General features: G+C 42.6%; 1 protein-coding gene across 1 annotated transcript in view; it reads right to left on the bottom strand.

Annotated features, from left to right (window-relative positions):
- Positions 1–17,938, bottom strand: part of LOC149201564 (uncharacterized) — a 242,088-nt gene that overhangs the window by 1,307 nt on the left and 222,843 nt on the right. Inside the window, exon 5 of the mRNA XM_089402955.1 lies at positions 587–775. Within this exon, the coding sequence (XP_089259081.1) occupies positions 587–775 (189 nt within the window). The remainder of the gene's footprint in view (positions 1–586; positions 776–17,938) is intronic.

Raw genomic sequence — 17,938 nt, 5'->3', positions numbered from 1 at the left:
AATTTTAAAAATGATTTATCTATAATCTTTCCTAATAAATATAAACATTTTTAAAAATATCTAAAATTCCATAAAATCAGTTATTACAAAATTAACATGTACTACAAATTAACAAACTATTACTAATTCAGTGTAACAATTCTTCAGTTTCCTATTTTACTAACTTTTTAATCCATAAAAACAATAATGAAGTTGGAAAATTATAAACTTTCCTATTCCACTGTGATTTTCCAATTCCAGTTTCTTTCCTTCTGCGCGCGGATGCCATCTTACCACTATTTGTTGTGCCATTAACATTCTCTGTTAAATGAACAATCTGTTCAGTTTACATAAACCACCAATCCCGGATTTTGAGTCATTTAATTTTTCATTTCACTGTTTATCCAACCACTTATACTTGAAAACCGATAATTTTTCATTTCACTGTTTATCCAACCACTTATACTTGAAAACCGAATCGAATTTCATTGAATAATACGGTATTCGTATCGAATCGACGAATTTTCGAATTTTTTAGCCCAATTCGGGCGAACTTGGTAACTATGTCATAAAGAGAAGAAAAGCATACAGAATTCAGGCATCATACCTTACTTCTTAGTGCGAATGCATTATCAGTTCCAATCATTTCAAGCTTTTTGTCTAGTAGTGTGTCAACGCGACTTACATAAAAGGCAGCAACACTCGTGACTTTTGAAAGATCGTCACCCTCAAAAGACTCTAGACCTTCCATGTACGCATCAATCACAGCTTCATATTGTGGAAGTGACAGTATAAGCTGCAGTATAGTGCAAATTAGAGAAATGATAAATACATTGAAATTTTATAATAAGGATAACAGTTTGTGACTTTGAATATGCACCAACTTAACCAACCATCATAATATCAATAAACCCTCACTTAAATGTATTCTCCAATAAACCTATAGCATAATCTATGGAATTTTAACCAGATTAATAACAAAATTTTAATGCAGGTGAAACATTTATTCAGATTATAAAAGGGCTTGAACATTAAAAAAGATTACATGCCTAACCATTTGATTCAATAATGTAGAACTATTGTGTTTCATTTTTTTCAGGTATATCAAATCAACCAAAGCCACTGTAATATTCCTAGGGAATTTTTACAGTAAATAACAAAGCATGCATAGACACAAAAACCCAGAAAACAGTAAGCACACAATCAGAGCAAGAAATTGCACCAAAAGTTGAGTCGCTGAGCAGTTTTATTGATAAACAAGGGTGTACAATATGGTGTTGGAAAGAGTGCACCTGGGCTTGCTCAAGGCAAGCTAGCAAAGCCCCAAATGAAGAATAAGTCACCCCTCTCCTATCTGCCACTGCGTTGCTCTGGCTCTGCACTGAAACTGCCAAGAAATACGCTGTTGGCTGAGTAGAACCGCTACTAGGGCCCTCTCCGGTGCTCAGAAAATTCTGGGAAATTAATACCGGCCTCTCCACCAAATACCCAGAATAATCCACGAAGGATTTGACCAATGGTTGACCTCAGAAATTCGGCCCTATTTTCCCTCAATGGCTCAACTGCTGGATGATTCGACCCACTTGTAAATCCTGCCGCAAAAGGCCTCCAAAATCGCTGCAATCCCCACTAAAATACTTCCCTGACCTTTTCCCCAAGTTTTAGCCTCAACCACCCTTCACTCCTCAACCTCCCAGAGTGCTCCACCATGAACTGCGCAATCCCTGCGTTGTTGTAGATGAACCTCTCACTGGAATCAGAGTCTGTACTGCTAGTACGAACTAAAAAGGGTAGGACTCCCTCCTTGCACTGGAAGTCCACCAAAGCAAGGGTTGAGATCTTCGGTTGAGACACTCGTGTGCTAAATAGTACTTGCAAACTTGGTTTCAGCTCAAGTGTGCTATGTCAAAAAACAGTTTTGCAAATGATGAATGAATGACAAATTGAGTGTCTCTTGCTCCTTTTGTCAAGGAGCTTCCAAAATGCCCATGTGGGCCCAGCTTGAATTCCCCACACCAATTCTGCTCCAACGGGTGTGTATTCCTCATGTGGGTCGTAATTCCCATGAGGTGGCCCCCATACTCCAACAAGGCTGCAATATTTCCCCCAGCTCTAATGTTTGGGTGTGCTCTAAGCCAAAAATCATATGTGGGACCTCTAAACCCACATTTCCTAAGTGCAACCGTGCATTATAGCAAAAATAGCCAAAATTGATATTTCACTTAGCAAAATGCTAAGTGAGAATATCACAGTCCTCCTCGCCAAAATGTTGCTTGTCCTTAAGCAACTGCAACCAAGGATGCTGAAGTATATGCTTCCCCTCCCAGGTGGCATCCTCATCTGGTAGATTCCTCCATCTCATCAAAAACTCCTTGATGACTCAGTTTCTCAAGTGCCTCTCCTTGGTATCCAAAATAGCCTCTGGCTCCAGCAGTAAATGCCCCTCATCTTCCATAGGGGGTAGTTTTGTAGCTGTTGTCACCTGCTGCCCCAACACCTTTTTCAGGGAAGACACATGAAAGATGTTGTGCACCTGACTCCCCAGGGGTAGCTCCAACTCATATGCTACCTCCCCAACCTTCCAAGTGACATGGTACGGTCCATAGAAGCGGGGTTTGAGCTTCTCGGCCCCCTTCTGCTTGAGCGATGACTGTCGGTATGGTTGAAGCCTCAAGAAGACCAAGTCCCCTACTTCGAACTGCCTCTCAACTTTGCCCCTGTCTGCATAAAGCTTCTACTGGTTTTGGGCCATCTGCATGTTGTCTTTGAGAGCCCGCAAAATACAGGGGTTGAAGCCTCAAGAAGACCAAGTCCCCCACTTTGAACAGCCTCTCAACTCTGCCCCTGTCTGTATAAAGATTCTGCTGATTTTGGGCCATTCGCATGTTGTCTTTGAGAGCCCGCAAAATATCTTGGCTCTCCTGCATCCAATCCTTGGCCCTTGGGGCCTTGCTATCTCCAAACATAACGTCAGCAAAAGACAATGCATCGTAACCATACAAAGCTCGAAATGGAGACATACCTATGGACATGTGGTATGTGGTGTTGTAGCAGTATTCACCCAAGTGCAACCACCGTATCCATGCTCGTTGTTGACCTGTCACATAGTTACGCAAGTAGCCCTCTAGCCACTTGTTAACTATCTTCGTTTGCCCATCCGTCTGAGGGTGATAACTAGTACTCGGAGTGAGCTCAGTGCCCACCAACCGAAATAGCTCCTGCCAGAATCCACCCATGAACCAGTTGTCCCGGTCACTAACAATGGTCTTTGGGAGACCATGTAGCCGAAACACCTCCCTGAAGAACAGTTTGGCCACCTGTGAGGCCGAGTACCGGGCTGAGATGGCAAAGAAATGGGCAAACTTCGTCAGGCAATCCACCACCACGTAAATGCAGTCCTTGCCCTGTACTGTGGGCAGCCCAGTAATGAAGTCCATCGATATGCTCTCCCATTTCCCCTCAAGGATTGGAAGCGGCTACAACAGGCCTGCAAGGTGTGACTGCTCACCCTTGTTCCTCTGGCATGTGTCACACTCCCTGATATGCCTCAGAACATCATCCTTGAGGCCCCTCCATGCAAAACGCTCTCTAATGGCCCTGTATGTCTTCATGAACCCTTGGTGCCCTGCTAGTTTTGAGTCATGGTGGCCTGTAAAATCTTCTCTCTTAGTTGTGAGCTGGGTACTAAATAACTCCAGTCTCGTAAGTAGATAAACTCATTCATCACCCTGTACTAGTCATCTTCCACCATCCCATCAAGGACCTCACACGTGAACCGGTCCTTGGAATACTCTACTAGTAGCTATGCCCTCCAATTTGGGGCAATACTCATCAAAGAGAGAGCGGCTGGCCTCCTAGACAATGCATCAACCACCGCGTTGTGTTTCCCCTTGACATACTCAATGTCAAAGTCATACGATTGGAGCTTGCTCACCCATTTTTGCTCCCTATCCTGCAATAGTTTCTACTCTAAGAACAACCTAAGGCTGTTGTGGTCTATCTTGACTCTGAACCTGTTCCCCACCAAATACTGTCTGAACTTAGCTAGCGCATGCATGATGGCCAACATTTCCTTGTCATGTATGGAGTACAGTATCTCATGGGGCAGTAGCTTCCGACTCTCGAAAGCTATGGGGTGCCCTCCTTGCATCAACACGGCCCTTACACCCACTCTAGATGCATCGCACTCTAGCACAAAGGGCTGGGTGAAGTCAGGGAGTGCCAACACCGGACAGCTACTCATGACCTGTTTGAGGCGCTCAAAAGTCTCCTGCGTTGTAGTCGTCCACTCAAATGCATTTCTTCGTCAAGTCAGTGAGCGGTGTTGCTATCTGAGAGAAGCCCTTCACTAACTTCCTGTAATAAGTGCAGATGCCCACGAATCCCCTTAACTCTGTCACATTCTGAGGCTCTAGCCAATCCCAGATAGCTCACATCTTCTCCTCATGGATTCTCACACCGTCCACCCCAATGATGTGCCCTAGATAGAGCATCTCGGTCAACCCAAACTCACACTTGGACAGTTTAGCATAAAACCACTGCTCCAAAATACGCAACACTGCCTCAACGTGCTGCAAGTGCTCCTGCCAGGTTCGGCTATAGATCAGTTTGTCATCGAAGAACACTAGTACGAACTTTCTCAACTACCCACGAAATACGTGGTTCATGCATAACTGGAAAGTAGTTGGTGCGTTGGTCAGCTCGAAGGGCATAACCAAGAACTCGAAGTGCCCATAATGGCACCGGAACGTTGTCTTTGTGTTAAGTTATGGTATGTTCTATGCTTACAACAATTTACTTCTTTTTCTTATTATATTCCATAGATTAGTAATCACATGTACATAAAGTAAAGTGCAGATAGAACATTAAACGATCGACAGAAAACAAGCCAAGACAAGAGACACAAGATGTGGCGGCTAGCCAGGGACAAACCCCACAATGTGTGGGGAAACCCTTTGATCAAATCTTCTTTTATCTTCAATAATTTAGCAGAGATAAATAGTACAATAAATCTGATTTATATCAGCAGTAGCAAACCCTAGATCAACGACATCAGTATTAGCGGCTTCATCATCAAACTAGGGCAGTCGATATCTTGCAAACCGTCTGTTGGATTGGCTTGATTCGACCACCAAAAGTTGCGGCTTTCAGAGGAGGTTCAGATGAACCTACAACTCAGTTCAAATGAGGAGATCTTCTATTCCATGCAAGTCAATCTTTACTTCTGCAGTTGCAGCTTCAGTTTCAGCAGCTTCCGACTTCACATGTGTGAGGGAGAGACCTTTTTCTGCGCAGTAGAGAAGAGGCTCTTTTCTACGCAATAGAGAGAGAGAGATGTGATGAGATGAGTGTGTCCAAATGAGGAGAAGTCCTCCTATATTTATACACAATGTTGGTGTTTGAATAGATGCGACTATTGGGCTTCTGAGCCTACATGAGTTGTAGGTCGGCTTGATAATAATTCCATAATCAAAATAAATTCATATCTCCATGAATACTTATCGGAATCGGATGATCTTTATATCAATCCTACACCTCTTGACGAGAGGAATCTAATAAAAATATTATCAGCCATGAATAAGATGACCCACATGAAGTTTTGCCCTAGTTGCCAATTTTAACACTCCCTCTCAACTAGGGAGAACTTCATCTGCAATCTGTCTATCGGTCGTTACTATTCATCCATCAAATGCACTGCCCTGTACAGCCTGACCCTTGCCCTGCTCTGCTCTATTCTGCCTGTTCTACTTTGTCTTGTTCTGCCCTGTACTGATCTGTATTGTTCTGCTCTGTTCTTGCATTGTTCTGTTCTGCTCTGCTTTTGTCCGAATTATGAAGAAGAAGAAATGATCGAGGATGTATCATACTGACTCAAAGTCAGTCTCAGAGTATGTACCACTGGTCCCAGACCAGTCTCAACCAACCTGAAGTCAGCGTCATAGTGAGTACAACTCCACTGGTCCCAGACCAGTAACATCCTCCACTGACTCAAAGTCAGTCTCAGAGTGCGTACCACTGGTCCCAGACCAGTCTCAACCGACTGAAGTCAGCTTCATAGTAAGTACCACTCCTACCACTAGTCCCAAACCAGTGTCGCAGTCTCAAAGTGTACCACTGGTTCCAAACCAGTCTCAATCGACTCGAAGTCAGCGTCATAGTATGTACCACTCTCACTGGTCCCAGACTAGTACTGCATTGGCAGAAGTCAGTCTCAGAGTATGTACCACTCTCACTGGTCCCAGACTAGTACTGCATTGGCAGAAGTCAGTCTCAGAGTATGTACCACTGGTCCCAGACCAGTCTCAACCAACCCAAAGTTAGTGTCATAGTATGGTACAACTCCTACCACTGGTCCCAGACTAGTATCATTGATCCCAGATCAATGGAGGTGTTAGGCCCCTATACTACTAGTGTAACCCCTTATTGTTATTAGTACAACCCACTTATTATATTGATGTACCCATGTAGTGTCCATATTGTTACTATTGTGCCCCATAGAAGCCCACTATTGTTATATTGTGCCCTTACATTATTATTGTTATGTTGGCTCTGATTATGTTATGACCCCTTAGACTCCTATATATAGAAAGGAGGCCTTTTCATTTGTATCATCAAAGAAGTGTTCATTTATGTAATGTAAAGGAGGTTGCCCCCTCGAAGAGGCTGAATTCTAAGGCGTTGATCTATCTTTTCTTGAGCTAGTTTCATAACATTTGGTATCAGAGATTTGGATTCTAGGGTTTCGCTGCTCCAAACAGGTCATCGTGGCATTTTCGCTATAACATTTTTTCTGCGACGTTTCAGAAGTTGCAAAAAAAACCCATTTGAGAAGAAATCGTGCTGAACCTTGGGTCCGAATTTCAGAGCTTTTCGCTCTATATTTGCGGAGATATGATCTGAGGAAGTTGGTCTTTTTGCAGACTCCTGAATTACATTCCAAACAGGTGACCTGGGGAAAATCGTCATAACTTTCTCTCTGGGGATCAGATTAAAATTTCGTAAGAAGGTACAGAAAGAGGACGGACTGTAGTTTCTTGTATGCATTTTTCAGATCCAAAGGTCGAAACAGTGACACGTGGCACTTCATACAAGTTCACTCTTCTGGAAAGGTCTATAATCAGGTCATCTTGGGAGATTGTGCATAACTCTTTCTTGGAGAATCCAATTTGGATCAGACTGGTGGCATTGGAAAGAGGACACAGAGGGCTACCATAGGTCGTAATTTTAGAACTTAAAGATCTGAAAGTACAGAGTTACAGTCGTTTCAAGATCGAGCTCCTAAAATCAAGAAAAAGCAAGATGAGGAAGTTTGATGGCAAGGATCCGGTAAATTGGATACTTCAGATGGAGCAATATTTTGATCTACATGGTGTACCATTGTTACAAAAGGTATGTATTGCATCTTCATATTTAGAACTAGATCAATTTTTATGGTATGAAGGGCTTTGTTCTCGTAAAAGACTTGTTACGTGGTCAATTTTCACGAAGGAAATGATAGCACATTATGAGGATACAAAGAGAAACACCTTCTTTAGAGCAACACCACAACAATTGGAAAGAGTAAAAGGGCTTTGTGACATAGTGGAAAGAAAATTTATGGAAACCAGGAAGCATACCCCTCACAACTATAAAGATGGAAGTGTTGTTTCTCCCAGCCTTCCACAACCTACAAGGGTTACACCACAACAATTGGAAGAAAAAAGAGAAAAAGGGCTTTGTTACAATTGTGATAGCAAATGCACTAAAGGTCATAAGTGTGCTGAGAAGAAATTATTTTACATAGAATATGAAGAGGAGGAAGAAAAGGATCAAGAAACATCAAAAGAAGAGGATATATGCCAAAACCCTACCCCAGAGAAAGAAGAAATGAATCAGACCATATCTTGTAAAACATTGGCAAGAATTACCACTCCTCAAACTCTCAAGATAGAAGGACATATCAAGAAGAAAAAGGTGCAAGAAGTGAAAGATCACATCGAGAAAGAAGAAATGAATCCAACCATATCTTGTAATTCATTGGTCGAAATTACCACTCAAACTATCAAGATAGAAGGACATATCAAGAAGAAAAATGTTCAAGAAGTGAAAGATCACATCGAGCATCAAGAAATGAATCCGACCATATCTTGTAAAGGATTGGAAGAAATTACCACTCTTCAAACTCTGGAGATAGAAGAACATATCAAGAAGAAAAAGGTTCAAGTAGTGAAAGATCACATCGAGCATCAACAATAAGTTCTCCAAATTTTAAAGGATAACGCCACTTCGATGCAAAATCAAACGAAACAACAGGTAGATCAACATCGTAGTGAAAAATGTTTTGATGTAGGTGATTGGGTATTTTTACTGCTACATCTAAAGCAAGCTATTTACGAGAAGGAAATGTTGGCAATATTGCATGCACTTAAAAAATGGCGACCTTACCAAATGGGAAGACTCTTCAAGGATGAGGATGTGGAAGCATTGTTTTGTGCTATTTCTATTATCCAACCAGATTGGATAAACGGAGCAAGGGATGAATGGAAGAAGGACGAAGAAGTATGGCCACTTATTCAAAAGTTGCAAAAGATCCCAATTCAAACAATATTGCCAGAAATTGAAGAGGAAGGAAAAATCATATTGGAACCTGGAGCAGTCACAAAAACAAGAACCCGACAGCTACGAAATCGATCAATTTCAGAGTATCTCATCAAGTGGAAGAACTTACCCGCTGAAGATTCCACATGAGAGGACAAGAATTTTATACAGAATCATCAAGAACTACTCAAGCGTTGAAGACAACGCTTTTTGAAGGAGAGGGGCATGTTAGGCCCCTATACTACTAGTGTAACCCCTTATTGTTATTAGTACAACCCACTTATTATATCGATGTACCCATGTAGTGCCCATATTGTTACTATTGTGCCCCATAGAAGCCCACTATTGTTATTATTGTGCCCTTACATTATTATTTTTATGTTGGCTTTGATTATGTTATGACCCCTTAGACTCCTATATATAGAAAGGAGGTCTTTTCATTTGTATCATCAAAGAAGTGTTCATTTATGTAATGTAAAGGAGGTTGCCCCCTCGAAGAGGCTAAATTCTAAGGCGTTGATCTATCTTTTCTATCTTTTCTTGAGCCGGTTTCATAACAGGAGGTCATCCTAGCGTAGGGAGTACGGTAGATACAACGATGCATCTATCGATACTACTATGGTCCCTAACTTCATTTCCCTGCTCATTGATCAGATGAGAGGTACTTCCCATGAGTCCCAGACTGCATGGGTAGGATGCCTCGACAGGAGAACTAATCAATCTTGTCCTAACAAGAGAACACATCAATCCTGCTACAATCACCATGGAGAACACATCAATCTAGGCTGCCATGGAGAACACATCAATTCAGGCCTCACAGGAGAACACATCAATCCTGCTACAGTCGCCATGGAGAACACATCAATCTAGACCTCACAGGAGAACTAATCATCCTACTACACAAGAGAGTGAATCATTCTGTTCCACAAGAGAGTGAATCATTCTGTTCCACAAGAGAGCGAATCATCTTGTCCCACAAGAGAGCGAATCATCTTGTTCCAGTGCGCACCACCAGGGGAGGGTGAGTCACCCTGTGGTCGTATGTTTCTCCAGTAAGAACCGCAAGTCCTCAGAGCTCCTAGAGCTCAACGTATGCAACATGCAGGACCCTTGTACAAGGGTTTCTTGATGACTCCAAGTCGTTTGGGAAAATCACAGATTAGATCTTTCCTCGAGGCTTTGACAAGGTGTATCGACCTGTACATCATCTTAATGCGATGGAGCCTCCTTGCTCATCGTCTTACCATATCCCATATGATGTCTATCTGCTGGAGCAATCGACAAATACGGGATTCCTCAATAATCGAATCCCACCTCTGGTTGTTACAGAGAATCACAGTGGTATGTGTTCAAACAGCTCACTGAGGAGCTTCCCCAACCAGGCAACTTCATACGAGATCATTCTCGTAGATATGTATCTGGTCTCGGCAGTACTTATGGCAACCGACTTCTGCTTCCTGCTCATCCATTATATCGAAGCAGAATCCAAAGAGAAACAACACTAAAAAGTGCTCCAGTGATCCTCCTCACTACCTGCCTAATCAACATTCGAATAATCATGCAGTTTCAAATTTCCGGCAGTGTATCTCAATCCATGAGAGATTGTGTCCTGAAGACATCTCAAAAGATTCTTGGCACCAATCTAGTGAGGCTCAACCAAATATGAGCTCACAATGCTAACTACAAAACATATGTTCGGACGGAGGTTCACTAAGAACATCAATGCGAATGAGTTTTTAAGACTCAGAGGCATTTCCCAAATCTGGTCTGACATCACTACCATATAACTTCTGAAAGTTAAAATCCTCGAGGTAGTTAGGCTTGCAGTCCATCATACCAAATCTTTTTAGAATCTTCACCACATATTTTCCTTGAGATAGGAAAATTTCCCTTGGCTTCTGCCACACTTCAAGTCCTTGGTTCTTAATTTCAAATTCAGAAGTCAACTCCCTCTTACATTTGTGAATGAGAGGGTCTGCACCTGTTAGAAAGAGGTCATCCACATACAGCACCAATATGAAAGGCTTGTCATCTTCAACCTTAAAGTAAAGGGTTAGGATCGGATTCACTCCTAGTGAATCCCAGCTTCATCAAGTAGCTATCGATCCTCTCATACCATGCTCAGGGCGCTTGCTTCAGCCCATAGAGAGCCTTCTTCAACCTGCATACATGAGATTTTCAATATAAATCTCAAATCCTTTGGGTTGCTCCACATAGACCTCTTCTTTGATCGAACCGTGCAAGAACGGGGTCTTGACATCCATCTGATGTAGGTTCCATCCTTGTGAAGCCACAAGGGCTATGATCAAGTGGATGGTCATATATCTAGCAACAGGTGCAAATATCACATCATAGTCTATACCTTCCTTCTAAGAGAAACCATGAGCAACAAAACAAGCCTTATACTTTTCTGTACTTCCATCTGCTGCATGCTTTATCTTGTAAAGCCATTTAGAAGTGACAATTGTCTTGTCTTGGGGTCTGGGAACTATTTCTCAGACATAATTCTTCATAATAGACTCATATTCTTCGGTCATAGAATCCTTCCATACTTGATGCTTGACGGCAGCTAAAAATGATGAAGGCTCATTTTGTATGATCGTGCTCATGATGGTCAGGCATCCCTGATACCTGATAGGTTTCTTACTTTCACGGAAGGTTCCTTAGGGTGCAGCATGCCCTTCAACATCATCAAGTATCTCCCTAAGCCATGAAGGCCTCTTCCTAGAAGAGGAAGGCTTAGGTGGATAAATAGGATCCACCGGTTCTTCCACATCAGGCATTGTTACATCATCATAGAGATAGCTTCCACAATCATACGGTGCCACACCATTCTGCTCTGGAGTATGTGGTGTAGTAGTTTCCCTCTTAATGCCAACCTCAAGTATGCCTGAGTGAACCAACTGCAATATATCGGAGGTCTTGCTTAGGCTTGAGGGGAATGGTCGCCTTTTGAGCTTTCCTTCGGCACATCTTGGACATACACCTTCTTTCTCTACTTGGAATTCGGGCATCCCTGTCACAATTTCTCTTACACTGAGTAGAGCTTTATAATGAAAGTGGGCAAACCTCCAATGCCAAAGTTCGAACTAAAGAGATGTATCATAAGACATGACACCTAGCGGACTTCCATCGACCTGATATAATGAATCAACACTAAACCCAAGAGTTAAGGCATCTTTAACATTATTTTTCGATACACGTACCTTGCCATCGCTGAAGGTTTCCTTGTAGCCTTTGTTTTCCATTGCCGAGATGAACACCAGGTTCTTTTGAAGGTCATGTGCGTTTAATACATCCTGGAATTTCTAGCCTTCTTGAATGGTTGTCCTCTTCTTTGATTTCTAGCATTCCTTTTACCTTTGCTATTGAATTTTCCATCCCTTCGATTACCATGAGAGGGATTTTGATCATTGTCCCAGTGTGAGTCCTTTCTATCAGGGCATTCCCTTGCATAGTGACCTGCTTTATTGCAAATGTAACATCGTCCTTTTCTTCCACCCTTAGGTCCAGCCTTTCCTTTTGATTTAGTCCCGGAATTATTTCTTTTCTTAGCATGAGAAGAAAAGGCAGCAGGAGGACCTTTAGGCAAGGGTATTTCCTGCTCTTCTACCCTTGTTTCTTCTTGAATGCATCTAGCCCAATGTTGCACGAAGCGCCCCCCCCCGGTTCCAAGCCTGGAAGCGCGTCCCGTGCAGAAGCGTCTAGGAAGCTTCGGCGAAATTCGGAAGCGTGCTTCCGCCTGATTTTGCCGCTTCCTGGAATTTTCCAAAGCGTGGCTCGGAAGTGCGCTTCCAGACCTTCGAAGCGCGCTTTGTACGGCGCTTCGGCCGTACGAAGCATGGCGCTTCGGAGGGCGAAGCGTACGCTTCCGTAAAAAGCGCCGCACGGCCTAAAAAAATCGATTTTTTTTAATTTTTAATTTTTATTTTTTGGTGAGTTTGCTTGTTGGGGGCGGATCTACCTTGGGTTAGGGTGAGGAACGAAGGCAAAAAAAATATAAAAAAATATAAATATAGCAAACTCTCCCTCATGGTAATGTTAAATTCTTAAAGTAAAAGTGACATTCTCCTTTATTTTTCATTTCAATCCTTTTACTTAAATTTTTAACATTACCATGAAATGACTCAGGATGTTTGAGAGTAGTTCCAGACTCATTGGACTTCATATGGAGAAAATAGAATTTCATATCCTATTCAAAATTCAGCAGACTTAACAGTTTTCAGGAATTCAGGATCAATGGGATTGTGGCATTTCATTAGATTATATCAAGTATGAAGGTATGTGATTAGCATTTAATCAAGAGCACCAAGCCCTATATGTACCCTAGTGTTGGTGGTGTTAATTGTTGAAGTCCTTTGTCAGGCCCTTAGCAAAAAATTACTTTTCAATCAAGTCAAAATCATCGATCAAGCATGTTAAGCTTTTTCTACCATATTTTAAGTCTTGAATTAGGTAGTTTGATCAAAATTGAGCAATGTTGACTAATATCCCTAGACAATCAAGGTAGAGGCAAAGGCTAGACAAGAGGAGAAGAATCTAGATTTTAGATGGTTGATGCATCTAAATGGTTGATGCTCAAATAATTAATCATTAATGTACAATGGATGCTATATCTATCTTGATTTATGCAAAAATATGCATGTTTTCATGTCTTCTACAACTAATTTGGTATTTGGGATGTTTGTTTTGAGTATAAATACAATAATATATATATATATATATATATATATATATAGCAGACACTTCCGCAAACGCTTCGCTTCCTAGATTTTTGGAAAATGACACTTCCGCGTTCCCGGTTCCAAAAAACGTCCCCGCTTCATCCCCACTTCGTGCAACATTGATCTAGCCATTAATTCCTCGAAACCAAGAATTATATTATTATTCAGAAGAGTAGTCCTGAACACGTACCATTTAGATGGTAATCCTCCAAGAGTCGTGAGTGCCATTTCCCTGTCAGTAATAGCCTCCCCAATAGATAGGAGTTCATTCCTAATTTCGGTGATCCTTAACAAGTATGCTTGCATACTCTCATCTTTACCCTTCTTAATTTCCTTCAACTTATTTCTAAGAAACAAAACTTGATTTGCATCATTTACTTTAATTAAACTCACCAGTCTATCATAGATCTCCTTGGAGGTGTTCAGATCGGAGATGTAGGCCACTAAGCATTTGTCAATAGAGTCCTTGATGATCTTCTTCGCTTTAACTTCTCCGTTCTTCCATTTGTTCTTGGCAGCAACAGGTGCATTTGATGGAGGCTCAACAATATTACCTCTCACATGATCCAACACTCCTTGATCCTCAAGGGTTAGATTGATAGACATCTTCCATCTGTGATAGTCAGCTTTCTCACGAAGCTTGTCCTCAGCAAGAAAGAGTGATGAGGACCCCATAGTTCTTTTAGGATAGCCTTACCAATCTTCTCTTCGGTGATTGCTCTTGCTCTTGCTCGGGCTTTGTCTTCACCTCAGCTCTAATACCATGTTAAGTTATGGTATATTCTATGCTTACAACAATTTACTTCTTTTTCTTATTATATTCCATAGATTAGCAATCACATGTACATAAAGTAAAGTGCATATAGAACATTAAACGATCGACAGAAAACAAGCCAAGACAAGAGACACAAGATGTGGCGGCTAGCCAGGGACAAACCCCCCAATGTGTGGGGAAACCCTTTGATCAAATCTTCTTTTATCTTCAATAATTCAGCAGAGAGAAATAGTACAATAAATCTGATTTATATCAGCAGTAGCAAACCCTAGATTAGCAGCATCAGTATTAGTGGCTTCATCATCAAACTAGGGCAGACGATATCTCACAAACCGACCGTCGGATCAGCTTGATTCCACCACCAAAAGTTGCGGCTTTCAGAAGAGGTTTAGATGAACCTACAACGCAGTTCAAATGAGGAGATCTTCTAGTCCACGCAGGTCAATCTTTACTTCTGCAGTTGCAGCGTCAGTTTCAACAGCTTCCGGCTTCACGTGTGAGGGAAAGACCCTTTTCTGCGCAGTAGAGAAGAGACTCTTTTCTATGCAGTAGAGAGAGAGAGATGTGATGAGATGAGTGTGTCCAAATGAGGAGAAGTCCTCCTATATTTATACACAACGTTGGTGTTTGAATAGATGCGACTATTGGGTTTCTGAGCCTACATGAGTTGTAGGTCAGCTTGATAATAATTCCATAATCAAAATAAATTCATATCTCCATGAATACTTATCGGAATCGGATGATATTTATATCAATCCTACACTTCTCGACGAGAGGAATCTAATAAAAATATTTCAGCCATGAATAAGATGACCCACATGAAGTTTTTCCCTAGTTGCCAATTTTAACACTTTGGGACATCCTGGTCCCTCACCCTGATTTGATGGTACCTTGGCCGCAAATCAATCTTTGAAAAGAACTTAGCTCATCCATCAACTCATCTATATGCGGAATGGGGTAGTGGTTCTTCAGTGCCTTTTTGTTGAGGGCTCGGTAATCTATGCACATGCGCAAGGACCCATCCTTCTTCTTCACCAGAACAACTGATGAAGCAAAAAGGTTAGTGCTGGCCTAATGTGCCCAAGTGCCAACAGCTTGTGGATAGCCCTCTCTATCTCATCCCGATATGCCTTGGGATGTCAGTAAGGAGTGGTGATCACGGCCTGTACCCCCGGTTCCAACTCAATAGTATGCTCCAATCCCCAATCGAGTGGTTGACCCAGCGGTGTGTCTCCAAACACTACTGAGTCCCTATCCAGAATGGCTTGTATCTTCGGATGTGGTGGCTTGGGCTTGCCCCCAGCCTCTGAGATCCTCAACTCCACAACCCACTCAATGTCCCCATGTCTCAAATCAACCTCCATCCTGTGGGCCGAAACAGTCTGTGGTGGGTAGGAGTGCATTCCCCATAGCAACATTGGCTTGCTTGCCATCCAACCCTACAAACTCCATCTCCAACTTCCTCCAATCGGTCGTGACTTTGCCAAGTGAATAGAGCCACTGGACCCCCAACACCATTAAGGTGTCCAGTACATCCACCACAAAGAAGTGATATGTCATGGAGTAGTTCCCCATGGTCACTGTCAAGGCGGAAAATAGTGTGTGCACTGCATGGTCCTGTCCCTAGCAACAAAAACTAAGAATCCCTCAAACTCCTCAGTTGTGATGCCCCTCCTCTGAACCAACTGGGCATCAATGAAATTGTGGGTAGCCCCACTGTCCACCAAAACTGATACACGTTGCCCCTGAATAGTGCCTCTGATCCTCAGGGTCAAAAACTTGGGTACCCCACGCAATGATGCAAGGACCCCTCCGGAAGGTGCAAAGGAAACTCCCCCCTGCCGGTGGTGGTGGTGGTGGTGGCCCTCCCTCCTGAGGTGTTGCACTGTCATCTCCACCCATCTCAAAATATGTCTCATCCTTTGCATCGTTGTCAAAAAAGACCTCGATGTAATGGGCCTTTCCTGTTGCACATCTGTGGCCTGGTGCCCATGACTCCTGACAGGTGAAACACAACTTCCTCCTTCAGAGGTCTCTCCGGGTCTCCTCGTCCAACTGTCCACGCCCCTGATTGGCCCTCGGTGGTGGAACCCTGGTGTCTCTTCCCCTTCGCTGGAAACCCTATCTGGGGGTTAGTGGTGCTCGAGCCCTAGGTAAGGCATTCTATAGGTGTCGGGCTCTCCCTACTACGTCCTACAACGTAGTGGGTCTATTGGACCTCACTAATCCTTGTAATGGCTCTACTAGCCCCTCCACAAACATGTAGATCCTCCTAGCCTCCGACAAATCCAGCACCATCATAGACAACCTCAGAAACTCCGAAATATATGCCTCAACACTCCACGTCTGCTTGAGCTTTGTCAACTACCCAAATATTCCTCATGATCTTTCCTCTCAAACCGCTCCAACACCCTCCTGGGGAAATCATCATAAGCAGTCACTCCTACATGTCCCAACGTGGTCAGCGCATGGAACCACCAATCATGAGCTTCCCCCTCCAGATGCAGCGTGGCAATCTTGATTACCTCTCCTTTCGTCATCTGATTCAACTGAAAATAGAGATCCAGCTTTTTGACCCACGCTTTGGCTGAGCTCTTGGAAGAGCCATCGAAAGTTGGGAGAAACAACCTCCCCATAGTGCATTGCAAGTCCTGTCCCTTGCATGTAACCTGTTCAAGAATCTAGGGCATCTAGCTTATAGTGAGATTCTTCTAACAATGATAACAATTTGTGAAGTACATTTACTTTTCTTATTAGCACAATCTTCTCTTATTATTATTAGTGTGTTCTTACTTCATCAAATATTTACCAAAACAAAAGAGACACGAACACAAGATGTTGGCTCTCTGCCAAGGCAAAACCTCTCTCTCCTAGAGAGGAAAACCCTTATGCAAATTTCTCTTATTGAAGCTTCAATTGACAAATGCCAAACCCTAGACCCTTGACAAGAAGATCCTCCAAGCACAAGTCAAGCCTTTCCTTTTGATCTGAGATCACTTCCTCTTGCAGCACTTCGTCCTCCTTCTTTGTCCTTCTTCCGGCAACTGATAGCTTTATTGCAGCAACCCTAGTTTGCATGCCCTAGAAGGGACATTCTTCTTTTCTTCCTTCGCTTGAGATGGAGCCTTCCTTAATCAAGGAGAAGACCTTGTTACTAACCCAACCGAGCTCTATTTTCTTTACTATGGTTGCAACAACAGTGTGTCTTCCTTTTCTTCGCATGTGTGGAGGATACCTTCAAGAATTGCAGCTTTGCATGCTCTCTTTCCTTCGGTTGAGTAGTCTCTTCCTTCGTTGGAGTGAGAGGCCTACATAGCACACTTTGCTAGCCCAAACAAGCTTCTTTGCATGACTGTATTAGCAAGCCTGAAATTGCAGTAGAGTGAGCCTCTAATTCCTCACACGTGTGACTGTAATTAGGCCTAAAATCAACCTTCCAAACTCGGCCTTCTATCCTTCTTCGCTGAAGTAGAGACACCTCTTCTAGCCTTTCTCGCACCTCTTTTAGCCCTTTCCTCTTCCGCTGATTTAAGGGATCACTTGGTGTCTTTTGGTGAGGTCGAATGGCCCTATATATAGGAGTCTGTCCCTCCTATTGGGCCGACTTGATCAATTGAGGCCGACTTGTCCTTTAAATTCCGAATTACTTCCTTTTGTTGAGGCCGACATATGGAGGAGGCTTATGACTTTGCTTGGAGGTCATTCTTTGACTCTAATACATAGATTACATAGTGTAACATGCCCACATGGATCTTTGACAATTACATTGACTCTTTGAATTTCCTAGAAGCACTCAAACATGTGCTTGACCTATGCAATGAGCAAGAAACTCATTTTTACAATTTACAAAAAATAACAATTCTTTTTCTTTTACAAGTACAAA

This window comes from Pinus tabuliformis, chromosome 2_1 (assembly GCF_031772625.1).
Source record: "Pinus tabuliformis cultivar Carrire ecotype Pingquan chromosome 2_1, CPIR1, whole genome shotgun sequence".
Classification (NCBI taxonomy): domain Eukaryota; kingdom Viridiplantae; phylum Streptophyta; class Pinopsida; order Pinales; family Pinaceae; genus Pinus; species Pinus tabuliformis.
The sequence above is the reverse complement of the archived record's forward strand: the minus strand, read 5'-3'. Positions and strand labels throughout refer to the sequence as shown.